Source organism: Hemicordylus capensis, chromosome 5, assembly GCF_027244095.1.
Source record: "Hemicordylus capensis ecotype Gifberg chromosome 5, rHemCap1.1.pri, whole genome shotgun sequence".
In the NCBI taxonomy this organism is placed as follows: Eukaryota; Metazoa; Chordata; class Lepidosauria; order Squamata; family Cordylidae; genus Hemicordylus; species Hemicordylus capensis.
The window spans coordinates 232,691,621-232,712,675 of record NC_069661.1 but is presented as its reverse complement, the minus strand read 5'-3'; the positions used below and the strand labels follow the sequence as shown (position 1 = coordinate 232,712,675).

Here is a 21,055-nt window from a genome sequence, read left to right as displayed (position 1 = left end):
TAAGAACTCTTCTGTTAGGACATATCTACATGAGAACTTCTTGCGTTCCTGTTTTGGTTCCTTTTAATATACTGCCAAACCATAGTATTAGTGGGAGAAGAGGCAGGCACTATGTTGACCAGAAGTTTTTGGGTCTTTAGATCAGGGATAAAGAAATTGTGGTGTGTGAACCAAGTTTGTCTACATCCTAGTAGCCCCATCCAATTTCAATAAAGAGTTTGGGGTTCAAGGTTCTATTGAAAGCTTGCTTGTAGTAGCAGGCCTGCTCAACTTAGGCCCCCCAGCTGTTTTGGGACTACAACTCCCATAATCCCCAGCCACAGTGGCCAATAGACAGGGATTATGGGAGCTGTAGGCCAACATCTGCATGAGGGCCAAAACTGAGCAGCCCTGAGTTAGACCAATCCTCAGCCACCATGGTGTGAAGGAGCACACTCCAGTTATCTTGGAGAGATTGAACGGCACAGTTGAAGTTGTACCTAGTTGTCTGGGATCAATGAGATAATGGATAAGGTCTTTATGGCATGAGGAAATGGCTCCAGTAACAGATAGTCGTGGCTCAAAATGATAAAATGTGAAGGTGATATATATATCATCTTACTTTGTCCTATACCACCCTAACCAAAACCTTCCCAAATTAAGAGACAGATTATGAAACTGTTTCCCCCCAATATGATTGGCTAATTGCTCTTGCTGGGGAGAAGGTCCAGGGGTTGGTACCTCACCTCCTACCTAAGTTATGATTGTAAATCTTAGACTAGCTAGCTTTTGTGTTTGCCCATTGCCATACTGGTCTCTCTCATACCTTCCTAGATCACCAGGAGAAAGCACATGGAAGCCCAACTTTCTTGATACAAATGTCTTTGTGAGCTATACTTAATAAATTAGCTTTATTAAATTAGCAATACACCATTGTGTCTGTGCATTTTTAATAAGACACTCTTTCCTCCTTCTCATCAACGAGTTTCTTGCTAAAATGTGTGATAGAGCAGTGGTTCCCAACCTAGGGGCCTCCAGATGTTGCTGAACTACAACCCCCATCAGCCCCAGCTACAACTTCTGGAGGCCCCCTGGTTGGGAACCTCTGTGATAGAGATTCTACATGTTAATGTTGCATCTTTCTTTGAGTTTTGGATGTAATACTCCTGCTGATAATTGCTCAGAGATTCTAACAGAGTCTAGCCACCTGTGAAGAGCTCAGCTGAGGTTATGTAGTAAAATATACTTCTATCTCCTGACCACTAGTTTTCCTATGCAGCTGATTCCAGAAGGGCAAAATGTGCCATCCATGCTGATCTGATGCACTTAACAAGCGAAGCTCAAGTTGGCCTTTACTGCACTCAAGCCAATGACAATGAAAATTTGGGATCCTGAATTTGACAGCAGAGGGTTGTTTACATAAGTTCCTGAGGTTCTCAGTCATGTGATAAACAAGGTTAAGATTACAAACAGAAGCATTATTTCATGAAAATAATGTCCACGGAAGATAAGAGGCCTGCTGGATTCGATCAAGGGTCCATCCATTCCAGCAACCTGTTTCCCACACTGGCCAACCAGATATCTCTGGAAAGCTTGCAATTGCGGAATGAAGAAGGCAACAGCCCTTCACCATTAGTGCCCCTCAACATCTGGGATTCGGGAGCATACTGCCCCTGAAATGCAAGGGAGTGTTTCCTTGTAGCCATCATCATAGCCATTATTAGATGTATCCTTCTCAATGAATGTGTCTACCTCTCTTTTAAAGTCAGGAAAGTCAATGGCCATTATCGCATTCTGTAGCAGCAAATTCCATTGATTAATTGATGTGTCATGTAAATAAGGGCTTTTGTCTTTCCCGAGTTCCCTGCTTTCATTGCACAAGTTTTGTAGTATGAGAAAGGGAGAAAAACATTTCTCCATTGGCTTCCTTCACACTGCCTCTATTCTCTCGCATCTTCTGCACCCCCACCACCCCAACAATCATAGTTTTCTGAAGTCAACAGGAATTTCTTGAAAGTAAACTTGTTTAGGACTGATCATATTTATGTCAGAAGCCAGTGTGGTGCAGAGGTTAGAGAGTTGGACTAGGACCTGGGTTCTACTCTCCCGCTTGGCCCCAAAGTTTAACCTTGGGCCAGTTGCTTTCTCTTGGCCTAACCTACCTCACAGGGTTTTTGCGAGGAGAAAAGGGGGCATCCTGTAGCCACTGCCAGTCTGTGCAGACAATACTGAGCTAAATGGACCAATGGTCTGAGCTAGATGGACCACTCGGTATATGGCAGCTTCCTATGTCCCTACGTCTTGAGGCCCTTGGAAGAAGGGTGGAATATAAATATGAATAAGCTCCATCTCTCTAAACGTCTTGTGACATTAAGGTCCATCTTTTCAGATTTTCTAAAAATAAATTTTCTAAGGAAAATTTCTAAGGAAGAACTCAAGAGTGGGGACTCTTTAGCTGTATGAGGAGTTGTGGACTCCTCATACAGCTAGTAGTATAATTATTGTACCACAAACATGTAAGTTCTTACTGCTCCCATAAAAACTTGCTACTAATAGAGGCCAATTCCCACAAACAGCCAAAACCCGGGTAGGGGAGCCCAGCCTGGTTTTGGCTGGTCGTGTGCTACAATGGGAGCCACACAGCCCTTGGCAGCAACTCCACTTAAATGCCCCGCCCCAACGAGGTTTTAAACCCCATTTTTCTAATCTATGTCTACTGCAGCTCCTTGCATCCATGGCAGACACACTCGGAGAGGTGCATTCCTGGGGCTCCAAGGAGGAGGACACCGAATGGTGGTGCTTCCCTTTGCCAGAGCTGCCGGGCAAGGTGTGGGCAGATGGCAGAAGAGCTGCCTCTTGTCTGTGCCGTCGCTCTGCCCGTGCAGAGAACCCCCTTGGGTCTTCTGCGGGCAAGGTAAGGCAATCCTTCCTTTCCTGCAGTTAACTCTGGCAGCTCTCCTCACTGATTGTGAGGAGAGCTTCATAGAGTTGTTGAATTACTTCTGATAATTCAATTTCACATATTTGTAATTCACAATCAAAAGTGGTTTGGGTTTGGGAGCTCTGTGTGCTCCCAAATTTTGGTTGTGTGGAAGCAAGATAGGAGGAAAACCTGGGTAGCTTTTCCTCCCACCTTGCTTCCACACAAACACTTCTACCCAGATTTTCCTCCCACCTTGCTTCCAGACAACCAAAAATTGGGAGCACACACAGCTCCCAAACCCGGGTAGAACTCAGTGAGGCTCTACACACTATCAGTGGGTAGAGCCTTGCCGGGCTCTGTGGGGAGAGTGGGCTTAGCCTGTTCTCCCCACAGATGAGCAGGGAGTCATCCCTGGGCGGCTGGATCAGCCACCCAAACAACTACTAGCTCCGTGACAGAGCTGGTAGGGGCAGCGGGGATCAGGAGCCACCTGGCCCCTGGAAGTCCCGGGATGCCCCGTGTGAATGAGTGGGGCATCCTGGGGAGACTCCCAAGGCCGGAAGGCTTATGTTAGCCTCCCGGTCTGGGTTCTGCTCATGAGTCACTGTGGTACAGAGACGCACTGAGGTGTCTCACAACCAAAAAAACCCAGGTTAACAGAGTGCTCGCTCCATTAACCTGGTTTAATGGGAGGGGGAATTTGATGGGCTAGCCGCCATGGAATCACTGGGCTCACCCATGAGCCCGACAGCTCTCACGATCCACAGAAACCGGGCTGGGCTTCCTTAACCCGATTTCTGTGGATTGTGGGAATAGCTTCAGTTTTTGATTGTGAGAATGACCTCATACTTGTTCTTTTCCCTCCTTAATCATCAAAACAAAAAGATTATTTATGACCCAGCAATAGAGTTTTTACGACATGGACAGGAATGCTGGCACCTTCTCATGTGCCTAGCTGAGACTAGATGTGTTTACCAAATGTTCATCTGGAAATGTTTTAAACTTAAATCCTCCTAGTAGTTTTTGGATAATCAAATCAAGTGCTCTAAACAACCCAAGCAAGTTCTGTTTTAAATTCTTTCCCTTGTTTGTTTGCAGCTTGTTCTAGTATGAAGACAAATGTATTGATGGTTAACTAGATCACTACTGAAGAGGCAGCAACTCCTCCCTCTCCCACAGGAATCACAGCACTCCATATGCAGCCTCTACAATACGGCTTTGGGATTCGCACAGAGTTGGGCTCCAGAGTTCAGCTGCATGTCTGTCTCTCCCCCCGCTCCACCCTCTATGCTAGAGACAATGAAGCTATTCTCACGAGCAACCTAACCTGGGCTAGGAATGCCCAGCCCGCATTAGGCTGCACGTGAGAACCACCAGGATTGGGCCCGATCCCGGTAGGGCAGCGCTGCCTATCTCCACTATTTACCCTGGTTGTTAGCCAAGGTTAAAAGACCGAGTGCTCCCTTACCCCCGGCTATTTGCTCATGTCCGAGCACAGGCTGCTTCCAGCCGGCCACACACAGAGACTGGCATTCTCTGTGATTCTCAATGTTGGGTCCCCAGATGTTATTGGACTTCAGCTCCCATAATCCCCAGCCCCAGTGGCTTTTAGTTGGGGACTATGGGAGTTGAAGTCCAATAACATCTGGGGACCCAGTGTTGAGAATCCCTGATCTAGAGCACCCATCTCTTGGGTGAATCCCCCAATACAGTGTGTGTGTCACATGGTGCATTGTGGGCTTCACAGAGGCCAGGGCAATGAGTCCTGGCCTCAGACCAATCACGCTGCACAGAGCAGGGCTGACCATGTGGGAGGAGAGCTGGTCTTGTGGTAGCAAGCATGACTTGTCCCTTTAGCTAAGCAGGGTCTGCCCTGGTTGCATATGAATGGGAGACTTGATGTGTGAGCACTGCAAGATCTTCCCCTCGGGATGAAGCCGCTCTGGGAAGAGCAGAAGGTTTCAAGTTTCCTCCCTGGCTTCTCCAAGATAGGGCTGAGAGAGATTCCTGCCTGCAACCTTGGAGAAGCCACTGCCAGTCTGTGAAGACAATAGTGAGCTAGATAGACCAATGGTCTGACTCAGTATATGGCAGCTTCCTATGTTCCTATGTGGAAGCACGCTGCACACTCCCAACAACAAACCATCGTCTGGGGCGGGGGGAAGCAAGAGCTCGTCTTGTGGTAGCAAGCAGGACTTGTCCCCTTAGATAAGCAGGTTCCGCCCTGGTTGCATATGAATGAGAGACTTGATGTGTGAGCACTGTAAGCTATTCCCCTTAGGGGATGGAGCTGTTCTGGGAAGAGCATCTGGGTTCCAAGTTCCCTCCCTGGCATCTCCAGATAGGGCCGAGAGAGATTCCTGCCTGCAACCTAGGAGAAGCCGCTGCCAGTCTGTGAAGACAATACTGAGCTAGAAAGACCAATGGTCTGACTCGGTATATGGCAGCTTCCTATGTTCCTAAGGTTTTGGGAAGCCTTCCCCCTGCCCACCCAGTAGGTCATGTGTGAGAGTGTAAAAAACCACAGACACACCATTATAGGCGCACCACTATCAGCCCCACTACTGTGGCACAGAGGGGGTGTGGTGGGGTGGGGGAGAAAGAATTTTGCTGATCCCACTCCCCACATATGCTTTGGGTGAGGTCATTGGGAGCTGCACAGCACACATCTGTGTACTCTAGGAGCAGATCTGCTAGTGGTGCAAAGAGGCACCTTTTTAAAGTGTAAATTTTTAAATTACAGCTACTTTTTAAAAGGTAATTCTCTTAAGATTTAGCAGCAGGAGAACGACTGTCTTCCTCCAACCCCAGGACAGCGTTTTCCAGTGGCAGTTGCAGGCCTCTGCCTTGTGTTACTTTTTCAGATTGTGAGCCGTTTGGTGATCGGGGAATCGTGTATTTTTCTATGTAAAGTTCCTTGAGAGCTTTTGTTGAAAAGTGGTATGTAAATTTCAGTAGTTGTAGAATTCTCTTTTTCTTTCCATGTGTGCACCATTAGTGGGGGTGTCAGCCAATGGTTTTAAATGGGTTGAAGGTGCTGTGATCGGGCTGCCCGAGGACTGCTGCCTCCTGTACGAACCTGCCCATGCACTTCAGTTGTCAGTGGCGTCTGTTTTGCTCCCACGGTCAGATTCAGTGGATTTCATTTGAGGACCTTAAAATAGCAATTCCAGGCAGGGCTGTCTTAATGGTCAAGCCCAGGACAGGTTGTGGAATGCTTAGTTTTCGTGGAATGGGAGAAGAAGTTGGGGCTTTTCTTTGCCTACTGCAATATTTATTTATTTATTTTATTTAGCTAGCAAATTTATTGACTGCCAGACTTCCTTAGACTCGAGGCGGTTTGCATAAATTAAAACAACAACGAAGACAAGAGAAGAAGAGGGGAGGGAGAAAGAAAAGGAAACCAGAAAAAGACACACACACACACCCGCCCCGCACAAACACACGTTAAAAATTAAAAGCCTGGCAAAATAGATAGGTTTTCAGCAGCTTCTTAGAGGGGGCTTTACAAGTCTCGGTAGGCAGAGTGTGCCATAAGGAGGGGGCTGCAACAGAGGCGGCCCTCCCACAAGCCCGGGCCCCATGTACCTCCCCTGGGCCTGGAACTCTGAGAAGGCCCACCTGAGAAGACCTCACAGGGTGGGTCGAAGTTGGACGGGAGAGGCGGTCCTGAAGGTACACAGGCACCAACCCCCTGAAGGGTTTTATAGGTGATAACCAGCACCTTGAATTGGATCTGGAAGCGACCTGGCAGCCAATGCAGCGACCTTAGCAAAGGTGAAACATGGTCACATTTTCTGCTGCTCATAATCAGCCGGGCCGTGACCTTTTGGGCCAGCTGAAGCTTTCGAGTCATCTTCAAAGGCAACCCCAGATAGAACACATTGTAGTAGTCCAACCCGAGAGGTGACGAGAGCATGAGTTAACGGTTGCCAGGGCCTGCCGGTCGAGGTAACCGGAACCTGGCCAGATCGAGAACTGAACAAGAGCAACTCTGTCTTGGAGGGATTAAGCCTGAGCTTGCTTTGGCCCATCCAAACCCTTACAGCCTCCAGACACTGCGTCAACACATTCACAGCATCCCCGGATCAGCCCAGGGTGGCAATGTACAATTGGGTATAATCAGCATACTGATGATACCTCACCCCAAACCAACAGATGACCTCACCCAGCGGCTTCATATAGATGTTAAAAAGCATGGGAGTGAGCCCTGCAGCACTCTGCAAGAGAGAGGCCATGGGTTAGCACACTCACCTCCAAGGCAAACTGTCTGAAACCATCCACTAAGGTAGGAATGGAGCCAGCAAAACACTGTGCCCTCAATTCCCAACCCGCACAGACGATCCAGAAGGATACCATGGTCGATGGTATCAAAAGCCGCTGATAGATCTAACAGAACCAAGAGAGGCACTCTCCCCTCATCGAGGTCATCCACCAGAGCGACCAATGCCATTTCCATGCTGTGCCATGGCCTAAACCCTGACTGAAAAGGGCCAAGGAAATCCACTTCATCTGGGATTCTCTAGTTGAGCAGCAATGACTTTCTCCAAAACCTTCCCGCAAAAGGGAAGTTTGGAGATAGGTCTAAAATTATCTAATATCTCTGGGTCTAGGGAAGAAGATTTCAGGAGAGGGTGGACCACTGCTTCTTTCAAGCTAGAGTAACCTCTCCCTCCGAGTGATGAATTCACTAGCTCCTGGACCCAGGACCTCACACTCCCTCCCCCCCCCGGCTCAATAAATCAACCAGGAGGGGCAAGGATCAAGCGAACAAGATGCCGTACTCATGCCACAGAGAACCCTATCCACATCATCAGCCTCAATACACATCAAAACAAAGATCTTAAAAATGTGAAACCGTGTAGCTCATCTTTTTTTTAAAAAAACCTTTAATTCCTTGTTGATAATTCCTGCTGCTAATGGAATTTTCATAATTTTATTCTGTACATTACTATGTTTTTAAAATCTTCCCTCCCCTGTGAGCAACCCCCCCCCCCCCGCCCCAACAGCATTAGCCTAAGCTACCCAAGGGGAAAATCAGAGGCTATTCAGCATAGAAGCCCTATTTGCATGTTATGTTCAATGTACCTACCATCTGTGCACACATAAAGACCTGTACATATGTACAATCATTCGCACATTGAGTTCATTCACACAATCAAAAACTGTTCTACCTGGGTTTTGGAACTATGTGTGCTCCCACTTTTCAGTTGTGTGGAAGCAAGGTAGGAAGAAAAAGCTACCCAGGTTTTCCTCCTACTTTACTTCCACACAACTGAAAATTGGGAGCACACAAAGCTCCCAAACCTGAGTAGAACACAATTTTTGATTGTGTGAATGACCTCATTGTGGTGAATGTACATGCAGTAGTACACATCCCATCTGTAGTCTGCATTTGAAGGGGCCTGTACCCAGGTTCCATTTTAAAGTGAACAAATATATAGTCATTCACACAAAACATGTATATGTGTACAGACTGCTGAACACACATGTACAACATATGTCCTCAATGATTATTCACTTAAACAATGAAGCAATCAAACCGGCTGAACCTGCAAAGAACAGACTTTTAGTTAGCATTGGAAAGGGCCTTTGGTAAGTGAAATCTACTTCTGAGTAAACTTACAGAAGAATCTTGGTTGGTGGGTGCAGCATTGCTGGATAATAAAATTCTATATCTAAGTGCCTTATGTAGCCACCATTTAAAATCTGCTTCCAGTTAATTATGGAAAAGCAATGGTTTAACAGGCCTATAGGGTTCTCTTGTGGGAGCACCAAATAGACTTTGAGGTCATTCACACAATCAAAAACTCTGTTCTACCTGGGTGTGTATGTTCCAAACTTCTGGTTTTGTGGAAGCAAGGTAGGAGGAAAACCTGTGTAGCTTTTTCCTCCTATGTTGCTTCCACGCAACCAAAAATTGGGAACATACACAACTCTCAAACCCTGGTATAACACTGTTTTTGGTTGTATGGATGACCTCTTTGTTTCTTTTAACGCATGCAATTTAGTCAATCAACCCAAACTCATGAAATTGTTCAACTACGATGCATGTAACTGACTAACGGTCTTATTTTGCAGCCACCTGCAGCTGCATAGTGCATGGCCAGGAAAGAGTACAACGTTCATATGGGCAGCTACCATGTAACTGGCTGCGTCCCTATTCCTAGATATAGAAGATGGCTCTGATTTGAAGATGCCCCTCTTTCGAAAATAGAGGTTAAATACAGGTTATGCCTGTATTTACCTGAAAGGAGGAGGACTCTGAATCGAAGATGACCCCTCAATTTCTAACATCACAGAACTAGGCGGGGGGGGGGGGGACCAACAAATCTTGGATTCAGGTCAATATAGTAAGTACTGCTGGAATGACTTGGAAAGAAGCTACAGGGCAGTGGCTCCTATATAATGAAAGTAAAGAATGAACTGAGTCTGCTTCACTTGAAATTTAAAAACCAGTTGAGTTCTACAGATGGAGCCCTCTCTCATTGATCTGTCACTACTGTAAATATTGTTTTCCATTCCTGTGCTCATTAGAGAGGAGAGGGGTGGAGCTGCTATTTTAAGACCCCACCCCAAAAGGCCCCTCATCTCTGTTAATATTCTGCAGCCCACAAGAACACAGACTGAATAATTTATTTTATTTGCAAGCAATTTCTACAGCAGAAACATTTTCACTAGCAACAAAAGATTATTTTTTTCTTAAATCCAGTGGAAAAAAGACATAAAAACTGATCATAGCACAATTACTGTGATTAACATGGCTTTTAATCTTCTCTTCTGTACAGATCCAAGATTTTTCGAATACATCACTTGTCAAAATACTAAGCTTATTGTAAAGAAGTTGTCAGACCGAACATTAAGCATGTGAGGCTACTTTAAAACCCCAGGGCTGACGCCACCCCCTGCCTCGGATCATTCTGGAGTCTTCCTTTGAGCTGATGGCCAGCCAGGTCACATATGGATGGAGGCACTGACAGCTCTACATAGGACAAGCTTCTGTGATAGCGTCCCAAAAGTGGATGTAATGGTTAGCCCAAATTCGCTGTCATACCATGCAACGTAATCTTTGCACTGCAGAATAAGCTTTGCATAGTTGTGCAAGAGTGCTGTTTCACCAAATGCAAGTGTTGTGCAAATGGAATTGCACAACCGATGGCCATTAGGAATACTGGCCATCGATGGTGCAACTGTGTGTGCATGCAAGTCTTGTGTTTAGCACAACAGTGCTCTTGTCAATTGCATGAGCATTATGTTGCAATGCACTCCAAAGCAACCATGGCCTTCCTTATCTCTCCTGAATAGATTATGTTAGTTTAGACCCACCTTGTGCATACACTCTGGCCTTTAACTGTCCATTTCCTGTCAGGGTGTTCTCTCTCCAGAAGCAACTCCACTCTTGGACTAAATGCACAGAAAGCTTTCTGGCAAAGGGCAGGGATATACGCCATCCATGCCGATACTCAAGGCGTTCAGCTGAGGCTGGTCTCATAATGGTTCTCATCTGCTAAACTATTCTCAAGTCCCAGGCTCCTTTAGGGGCTTGGTCGTGAATAAGAAGAATTTGGGTATTTCAGTAGGGATGTACAAGCTGTGGTGTTCGGCCGGTTAGGCGGCGGAAGGGGGGGGTCCTTTAAGTAGCAGGGAGGATGTCCTTACCACCCCCCACCACATTCCCCCCACAGGTGCTCTCGCCAAAATTGCTGGCATGGGGCCACAGCGTACCTCCTTGCCATGTGTCGGGCATTTCTGGTTTGCCGCTTATGCTGCCGCCCTGTGTCACCGATTCTGGCAAAAGCACCGGTGGGGGAAACATGTGTGTGTGGGGGGGGATAAGGACACACTCCCTGCTCCTTAAAGGTAATCCCCCCTGCCACAAAACCAGTGGACGCCCATACCAGTCCGATCCGGTACTGGTCCGGAAAAGGACCTCCAAACTGGTTTGTGCACATCCCTATATTTCAGTGCTTTTAACTCATGGAGTTATTTAGCTTGTCCTGGTCTTGCTTGCTAAAAGTTATTGGCAGTAGCTTGGTTTCTGCACGTACTAGGGAGATGTCTTGTAGGAGAAAAGGTTTTTACCTTTCCTCAAGACATTCACTATCGTGTACCATAGTGCCCAACCAGGAAGGGAGGCAATCTTCACCTCAAAGCCTTGGGTAAAAGGTGATCTTTCCCCCGAACCATTGGGCTACTATGCAGATAGCCCTCTTCTCTAGGGCAGGTGGATGATCAAATGGTTCTCACTTCTTATGTAGTATAAAACTCCATACAGAACTCACTACATTTTAAAAAATAAATGTATATATATACATATATAGACACATCCATTAAAATGAATTTTAAATGTATGACTGGCCATCTTTAGCTGCTGTGAATTGGAATTGTGAATTCAGTGTTGCATATCACCCATCAAGTAAAGGAGACAGATTTGTTAATAGTAGAGAAAACGTGGATTTTTTGTTGAAATGATGGGAAAGTACCAGTAAAAACCAAAGCAAATCAATTCCATTATAGTTTTGAAAGAGAAGAAGAGTAAATGTATTTTTTCCTTCAATACTAGATGGTGGAAATATGATTCTTGAGAGAACCTCCAAAAGGTGTAATGCAAGTTTTTTCCTTCAGTACTAGATGGTGGAACCATGATCCTGAGGAGAACTTCCAAAAAAGTTACTTCTTATTTAATTCTGGTTACTGGAATTATATACACTCAAGTTTATTTTTTTCTTAAAATATGTGCAATTGGAATAAAATACATTGCTCCAACTTGCTGTGTCTTAGCAAGTTCTGTCACTGCCGACTATGATGGGCCAGTGACATTGCTGACTATCGCCCAGTCTGGAAACGTATTCAGCCGGAAAAGGCTAATTCCCCAAGTATTTATTGCCACCATAACAACTACGAGACCAATCAGATTGACACCAAAGCCAGCTTTGACCTGTTAAGGAAAAGAAAACAGACCACCATTAAGCTGGAACTGTTCCTTGAGTAGATAAAGCCAGTCCACAACTAATAATTATTAGTGCACAACTAATAGGCTAACGTTGAGTAGATAAAGTGGTGATTCTCTTTACTGAGCAGGGGGAGAGCAACTGGCTCTGTCCATCCCCAGCACAGCATCCCTCTGATGGCTGTTGTTGGTGTCTATCTTATATTTCTTTTTTAGACCTGTGAGTCCTTTGGGGAAAGGAAGCCATCTTTGTTTGTTTGTTTATACCTATTGAAACCGCTTTGGGAACTTTTGTTGGAGAGCAATATATAAATATTCATTATATTTGTATTCGTAAAGCCAGTTGTCATGGAAGCCAATAGCCCCACCCCAGATCAGAGGTAGGGGCTTAAGAATAAGCTGCTTATTCTGAGTCAGACCATTGCTTCCTCTAGCCCAGACCTGCACAACATGAGACCTGGGGGCTAGATACAGCCCCTGGGGACTTTTTTTGCTGGCCCATAGGAAGGAATACCTAGCAGTAACAGTAGGAGCCATGAAGAGTTCTTGACCTTCTGACAAGCAGCAGAGGACAGGATCTGGTGTTTGTTTGGGGCTGGTATGCACTTCAGGCGCCCCACTGATTGAGCAGGGACACGGCCTATTTTCTGGCCTCTAACCTTGGCTAAAACTGTGAGTCCTTGATGGGGAGAGGAAATCTGCAAGTAACTAATAATTGCTTATGGGTGCAGTGTGGTGTAGTGGTTAGAGTGCTGGACTAGGATGACCCGAGTTCAAATCCCCATTCAGCCATGATACTTGCTGGGTGACTCTGGGCCAGTCACTTCTCTCTCAGCCTAACCTACTTCACAGGGTTGTTGTGAGGAGAAACTCAAGTATGTAGTACACCGCTCTGGGCTCTTTGGAGGAAGAGTGGGATATAAATGTAAAAATAAATAAAAATATATATAGGTTAATATTTTTAATAATTAATTTTAATGTAATAATTGTGTTGAACATTGACCTCATCCCCCATATGCTAAATCATCGTTGGTTCTGGCCCACCAGGGCATTTGAGTGGGGAACCCCTCATCTAGCCCAATATTGTCTACTGTGGTGAGCAATGGCTTTCCAGGGTCTTTCGCAGAGATCTCTAGGGACTTTTTAGCTGGAGGTGCTGGGGAATGAACCTGCGGCCTTTTGCATGCCAAGTATATGCTCTGCCACTGAGCTGACATCTTTCGCCTAGCATGGGTCAAAGGAAGTCATGAACCTGGGACCTTGTACACAGAAAGCCCCAAACTCCAAGCACAGCCACAGTGGAGCCGGCAAAATTCTGAAAGTCCAAACGGAGGTCCCCCTGCATCCGCAGAAAACAATCTGCAATCCCGTGTCAATGCACCATTTTTAGCACATGGAGCCACTTTCCCCTAGGTTCTGAATATAGCTTTCTAATACATTGTAGTCTATGCACAACTGTAACACTGTCCACTGATCTTTACAATACATTTGGGTGTCAAGAAATAGCAGTCACCCCTTGCGTATTTCCTATTGGTAAAATGGGACTGAAAGACGTTTAAAATGATATGAACAATCCATTTTAGAGCCCCTTTCTCATCCCTCCGTTAAGACATCTGCCTCTGTGTTTCACTGCACTTTTGACATCAAAACCTGACTTCACAACTGAAATGATCAGTTTCACAAAATTGTCCAGTTTTAGATTTGAGGACGTCATTAGATTTAACCTCATCACAGAAGCACCTACAATATTAAGCTAGTATTATTAATACTGAAGCCACCTAATGGTGCAGCGGTAAATGACTTGCCTAGCAAGCATGAGGGTGCCGGTTCAAATCACCGCTGATACCCATATCAGGCAGCAGCGATATAGGAAGATGCTGAAAATCATCCTCTCATACCGCGCAGGAGGAGGCAATGGTAAACCCCTCCTGTATTCTACCAAAGACAACCACAGGGCTCTGTGGTCACCAGGAGTCGACAACAACTCGATGGCACACATCACTTTTATCATTACTACTCCACGAAGATGGAATGCTTTATTATTCCTGTGTTCGGCTGGCAGACACACCGTCCTTACCGACCCGGGCCTCTCAGCAGCTGTCGGGGTGAGGGCTGGGCATTGCCAGCAGAGAGCCAGGTGGTACGGCCCGTCGGGAGGAAGATGGCGCAGCTGCGGCTGCAGGGAGCTCTCAGGGAGCGGCTAGGCAAGCATGTCGCTAGCGAGGCGCCTCACAAGGAAAGGCGGGGGCAAGAGTGGGTGGAGGGAAGTCAGGGTTGGGAAGCAGCTGAGGGGGATGTGGATGAGAGGAGCTTAATAAAGCAGGGAGGAGGCCCAGTTATGGGGGGCGGGGGTTGCATGGGCTGTCAACAAGGATTTGAGGCCAGCATGGCTGATGATGAGGGGCAGTTGGAGGATGAGTGATGGAGGTCTCTGGTGAGAGACTGCCATGGTGACCCCTCAAGGAACCCAGAGGAGGAGGAGCCGGGTGAGCAAGAACTCCCTCCCGCCAAACACCCCGAGGCCCTGCCACCAGGAGGAACAGCTCTGCAGGTACCGGCGTCGTGACATCCTGCATCATCAAATACATTTTATTGCAGATTCCAGTTGCATCCTACTTACCATATCTTTGATCTGACAGTGCCCATAATTGAAGATAATGGCATTTGGGGGGTTGCCCACTGGTAGCATCACCGCAAAAGAGATACCCATGGTGACCGGGATCAGGGTGTACAGAGGGTTGATCTGCAGGGTTTCTGACTAGAGTGAGAGAGAAGGGGTGGCGAGGGAGAGAGAGAGAGAGAGAGAGAAACTTAAGAAGGAAATACCTTGACAAAATCACAGTTCCTTAGAAGATGCCATGACATTTTGCTGCAATTCTTTATATTCCTTAACCCAACGTAGACTCCTAGACAGACAAGAAACACAGGGCTAGATCCATGGAAACAGCTCTGCAGTGCCACAAAAAAGCTGGCACTTGACTGTGCTCCAGCCTCGTTCAACATCCCAGCAGCAGCAGAGAGGAGGTAGCAGGCAATTTCCGCTAGCCTCTCCTCCCTGCAAAAGCCACTTTAATAGAAACATTGGAAGCTGCCATATACTGAGTCAGACCCTTGGTCCATCTAGCTCAGTATTGTCTACACAGACTGGCAGCAGCTTCTCCAAGGTTGCAGGGCAGGGATCTCTCTCAGCCCTATCTTGGAGATGATTCACTGCCAGGAACATCCCTGTCAGGTATGCACAGCTCTTCTTGAGCGGAGCAGAGCACCCAAGTCGCTGGGTGGTGACATCATTAGCTCACGTGATGGGTCTTTGCCAGTGACAACAATCAGGGGGAGGGAGAGAGGCAGGCAGGCAGGAGGCTGTGGAGACAGGAGATGTCCAGCACCCCCAGGCCTAGTCCCATGCACACCAGCTCTTTGCTGGTGCCAACAAGGCTGGAGGGAAGGAGAGGGCAGACAGCCGCAGAGGCAGGTGGTGCGCAGTTCCCCCAGCCCTGGCCCATTAGGCCACCTGTGTTCGCTGCGCATAGTTGCCCCAAAGTAGGGCCACATGGTTGCCCCTGCATCTTCAACTGGTGTTGCTGTGCATGTGGGCCTTTAAGAAGACAGATCTGTGTACATATATTTAGCTACTCTTAAATAAAACCACAAGCTAAACATCAACTAAGCACAGGAAGGGAAAATTATGATTTATTGTTTCAATCAGTCTAACCAGTCTAACACACTTGGATTCAAAGACTTAGGGTAATGTGTAGCTTTCCAGATGTCACTGACCTACAACCCCCACCTTCCCTGGCTGTGATAAAATGTGGCTGGGAGTGATGGGAGTTGTAGTTCAGCAACATCTGGAGTACCACCAGTTGGGATCCCTTAATCTCCAGTATGGTTCTCTCAGTTGTGGCACAGACAGAGAATGCATTGGAATAACTGCCATAGCATCTTGTATGAAGCAAACAAGACAAATGTTTCTGAATCTACTACAGTGCTTTCTATGGTTCTTAGCAGTTTCAGGTCTTTGCTGGACCTGGAAGCTAGGGACCTTTGGATAGACTGAAAAGGACCAATGGTGAGTTCCCAGAATTAAAGCAAAGAGAATGGGGGCCCCTTGCACTAGTGCCGGGAGCATTATGTTCCATTCTACATAAAGATGTCTCTGGAAACTTTTTGTTTAAAAATTTCCAGAGAGAAATTTTTCTCCCTCTCTCAGAACACTAGAACCAGAGAAGTTTCATCCCATGAAACTGAAAGTTAGGAAGTTGAGTACCGACAAGAGGAAGTACTTTTTCACACAGCACATAATCTATGGAATTCTTTGCCATGGGATGTAGTGATGGCCTCCAGCTTGGATAGCTTCAAAAGGGGCTTAGACAGATTCATGGTGAACAGGTCTACCAATGGATGGTGGCTGTGGGCTGTGTTCTTACGTTACACTGTACACATCATAGGACTGAGCTCTGATTTATGAATCTTCTGCAAAGTCTACATCCACTCTAAATTTGTACTCACCATACTGCATAAAATCGGTAGGAAAATGGTGATGGTGGCTGGGTTACTAACAAACTCTGTCACAATGGACACCAGGAGGCAGGCCAGCAGAGTGACGGCCCAAGAGGGAAGGCTACTGAGGGATAGCATTTGACGCCCGATCCAGGTAGAAAGGCCAGACGTCTGAAGGAAAAGATATTGGTGGAAATAATTAAACGGGACACTGTCCAGTCCCTGCACTTGCCTCCAAGTCTGTTCTTTTTTTTTCACATGTTCCTGGAGAATGAGTAGAAAAAACTCAAACGTTTCCTGAGTTTTTCTGTGAAAGTGTGCATGTGGGTAGGGTGGGGTGGGTGGACCCTTCCAGACCTTCTCACTTCCTTCCGAAGCAACAACAACAACAACAACAAATCTTTAGCAAGAGAGCAGGGGTAACTAGCATCAGCAAGGGTTTGCTAGAGACAAAGGCCTTGCAAACTTCTTAACAGGAAATACCATTCATGAGAGCCAGAGAATATGGGATCTGTATTTTTCTTAGGCTCCCAAATGGAAGCAAAAACCAAAAAAACCTACAATTCCATGCACTCAGGAAATGACTCATTTCCAGTTGGGGAGAAACCCACACGGACGTGTTGGTCTCTAATAAGCCCTTTATGCTGTTAGTTACCCCTCTATTTTCTTAAAAGTAAGGGAGTTTTGTTGGGAAGGGAGAGTAACCGGCAGGGATAGCTGGCAGGTAGTGGCAAGGGTGAAGCCCTTATCAAGCTGGATCTGAATTCGGAGTGGGCCTGGCTCAAAATGGGCTGATGCTTTTCAAACTGGGTGATAGGCCTGTGCACATCAGAAAAGGGGGGTTTCCGACATTGTAAATGCCTACCCATCATCACCAGGAGGCATCAGAGCACGGGGCAAGTGCCCCAGCCGGCCAGTGTGGTAGGGGCCCTTTAACTGCCTGCCCAGATGGGGTGGGCGGAGGGGGTGGCTGGGTGATGCAGCAGTTCTCAGGAGCTTTGCGGGGCAGGCTTTGAGGATTCAGGGCAGCCTGAGAAGTCTGCGTGACTGCTGGGAGGACATGTGGACTTTTTGGGATTGTAGACCCACTCAGAACTTCTCAAATACCGCCCCCCACCAAAGCTCCTGAAAATCGCTGCGCTGCCCAGCCATCCCCAGAGCTGTGCTGGATGGGCAGTTAAAGGGCCCCCACCACCAGCACACTACGCAAGGCACTTGCCCTGAGATCTGATGCTGCCTGGGAGTTATTTGCATGCTGTGGGGTAAATGTTGAGTGAAGCCACTTGGAATTATACTTGTGTCATTGAGGGAAGCAGCCCCTCCCCTCTGCTCTCGGGTTTTGTTTTGATGCAAGTTCACATAGTGTCTTCCTTCTAGTCAATGGCAGTGGTGGGGGGGCGGGCAGGCGGGGTCGGGGGAGAGAGATTACGAAAGAGCTTCATCTGCATTTGTAAAGAGAGTATCCCTCTTATCATGCTAATGGTTCTATGTCAGTGCCTCTCTCTATTTGCTCCAAAGTTTTCAGAAAAGGTAATATAAAACCAACATTTTAAAAACCCAGAAATAGAGTAAATTTGGCTGGTGTGTGAATGCATACACTCTCTTCTGAAGGAGATTCGGGGTGGAAGCCCAGTCTGTCAAGCCCCCTGGTGGTGGTGGATAGGGATTTCCAACATCAGAAACCCCCTTTTCTGATCAGCACAGACCTACTGGGTGTTGTGAGTCCACATTTCAAAAACTCACGTCACTGACTCTGATTATGTCACCATTATAACTAAAAACCCAGCAGAGTACCAGCTTCAGAGGGTAATTTCAGCCTGCAGTCACTGGGACAAAGGAGAGAGCAGGGCCGGTTCTACCATGATGCAGAGCAAAGTGAGCTACCCTAGGCAGTGAATTGTAGGCCAATTCTCAGGAGTGGCATGGCAGCCCCCGCCACCCCACCCCCGCCGCCCCCAGCACACCCTGCCAGAGGAAGGAAGGTGAAATGGCACCATGCTACAGAAAAGGAAGGAAAGGACTGGGGCTGTGATTTTAATGGAGGGGCCTGCACAGTTGGGAAGCAACGCCAGGCCAGAAGGCAGGCTCGGCGCCGCTCTGATTGAACTCCTCCTCTGATTGAACTCCTCCTCGGCTCTAATTGAGAACTCCTCCTCCACGATCTGATTGAACTCCTCCTCGGCGGGCGGTCCGCCACCGCTCGGGTTGCGCTACAGCGGCCCTCGCCGCAGCCAGCCACCGCCGCACTTGGCGGGCGACCTGCCGCCGCCGCCCACACCACTGCCACATCACTGCGTCGCACGCACGCCGCCTAATCGCCGGGCGACCTGCCGCCGAATTGCCGGGCGACCCGCTGCCGCAACATGTCACCTGGGGGGCGCCACTGCGCCCTCACAGGTATGTGGGGGCCGCCGGGGGGGCGGGGGGTGCCATTTCAGGGCCGGCCAGAGCTTGCCCTGGGCGCTGTTTCCCCCCGATACGCCTCTGTGCTTGGTCCTCTGCTTCCGGTAGCAGAATCACATGGACCATCCATGAAGACCTTTGCCATGCTCCCTCCTTTAGGATCTATTAAAAAAAAACCCAGCTGTTTTAAAAAAATTATCTGCTCATATTTGGCAGATTTTAAAACTTTTTAGCTTGCGACTTTTAAATTTGGCTTTGTTTTCAGTTAATTTCTATTAGTGTTATTTTTATATTGTTTTATACATGTTTTCCTAATTTTGTGAGCTGCCCCCAGCAGTATTGCACTGGAAGGCTGGGGTAGACATGTTTTAAATAAAGAAATAATAATAATTAGAAAAGCAACTCCAAGGAGAACAGTTGAGGTGGCACCAGAATTGATGTGAGGAATATAGCAATAGCAATAGCACTTACATTTATATACCGCTCTATAGCCGGAGCTCTCTAAGCGGTTTACAATGATTTAGCATATTGCCCCCAACATTCTGGGTGCTCATTTTACCGACCTCGGAAGGATGGAAGGCTGAGTCAACCTTGAGCCCCTGGTCAGGATCGAACTTGTAACCTTCTGGTTACAGGGCGGCAGTTTTACCACTGCGCCACCAGGGGCTCTTCAATGAATATGAAGAAGGGATGGATCTCTTTTCGTCTTGTACAGCTGCAGCCTTACACAGAGAGAGATTTTTGTAAGGAAAAGATGTTCTCAGTTCATGAATTCTGCTTCATTATAGAAGGTCTTCTTTTATATGGAGATAACTGTATTACCTTGCATCCGGCTGCTAAAGCATAACCTCCGCCAACCAGAACGACTATTTCCCAAGGCATTGTTTTCTGGAAGTCCTTCCAGGTGATGATAGGTTCGACTGAGTTAACATCTTTAGAATTTGAAACATCTCCTGCATCAAAGTAAAATAAAGCATTTTTTTCTACATTTCTTGGCAAACACTGGTCTGTCAACCCGGGTTGGCATGAACCATATTGGCTTAGATCCAGACCTGCAAGCAGAACAATGTGCGCATAAGGTACCTTTCCTGTCCTATCTTCCACTCTGAAGCCCCAAGCAATCATCCTCTGAGGACTGAGGCCTGGGCGGGGTGTGGGGTGGGCTGCAGGGGAAGGGATGAATCCCTAAAAATTAGGTAGAGGCATCCCGTTTTTATTGGCAATTCCCTACTCTCCCTATGCCCTCCCTTGTATGTCCCATCTCACAGTCTATCAGGAGAGGCTTTTGGTAGGCTCACAGGGATACAGCAGAGAAGAGTGGTTGGGAAATATCTCTTGTGCAAGTGTTGTGTTGTTTGTGCAAGTATGGATCCAACTAAATTTCACACACACACACCTACACACACCTGACCAAATGACCAAAAAAGGAGAAAGAACTCCTTTCATATTTGCCTGCTCTAAACCTTTTAAAGAATATTTCAATAACATAAATGAAATGTTTAGAACTTAAGTATAAGCTATGTGTAATGAAGAAATATAGGAATAGATGGGTTGGAGTCTCATCAAAACTGGTCCCCAGTTACAAAAGGCAAACATTTCCCTCTCAATCAATCAATATACCCAAGAGTGAGGATGTACAAGCTTGGATCATGCCCAGTTGAAGTAAACCTGGAGAATTCTAAGATGAAAGTTGGAACAGCAGCAGAAAAGAAAGAGCTGAGGAAATGGAAGTTAGTTCTCAGCCAAGTTCTGGAAAGAAGATGCATGCAAAGGAAGCCACAGGTAAAGGAGTGAAGCAGGTTCTCCTGTAAAAAGTAATGTATGAATTCCGCAGAAGGCAGGAACACTTTTCTGGAATCACAAGATAGCCTGGTTTCCTCATGGGGAATTGACTGCTACTATGCATATGTATGTATGTATATATGTATATGTATGTATATATGTATATGTATGTATACACACACACACACACACACACACACACACACACACACACAGGAGAACCTTGTTACTCGCAGGGGTTCCTTTCCTCGCCGACTACTGCAAGTAACAGAACTGTGAGTAACAAGGCATTATTGCTATGGGAAAGGGGGGAGGGGTTAGGTTCCAAAGTGGAGAGAAAAGGTGAAAAAACGGGGGCCGGTGTGTGTGTGAAATAACTGACTGTGGCATGCTCCATGGGATCTGTATGTGCCCAGGAATGTGCCCATTCCCATGTGCTCAGGAATTTATTTATTTATTTATTAGAAACATTTAATATACTGCCCACTCCAAAGACTCTTGGCGGTGCACAAAAACATGCA

At 46.9% G+C, this 21,055-nt stretch overlaps 1 protein-coding gene across 1 annotated transcript in view; it reads right to left on the bottom strand.

The window, feature by feature from the left end:
* Positions 1 to 9,524: 9,524 nt before the first annotated feature.
* Positions 9,525 to 21,055, bottom strand: part of SLC13A4 (solute carrier family 13 member 4) — a 78,663-nt gene continuing 67,132 nt past the window's right edge. The window contains exons 13-16 of the mRNA XM_053258374.1: positions 19,575 to 19,705; positions 16,359 to 16,520; positions 14,473 to 14,610; positions 9,525 to 11,840 (exon numbers count right to left, since the gene is read on the bottom strand). Of these exons, the coding sequence (XP_053114349.1) occupies positions 11,703 to 11,840; positions 14,473 to 14,610; positions 16,359 to 16,520; positions 19,575 to 19,705 (569 nt within the window). The 3' untranslated portion in view covers positions 9,525 to 11,702. The remainder of the gene's footprint in view (positions 11,841 to 14,472; positions 14,611 to 16,358; positions 16,521 to 19,574; positions 19,706 to 21,055) is intronic.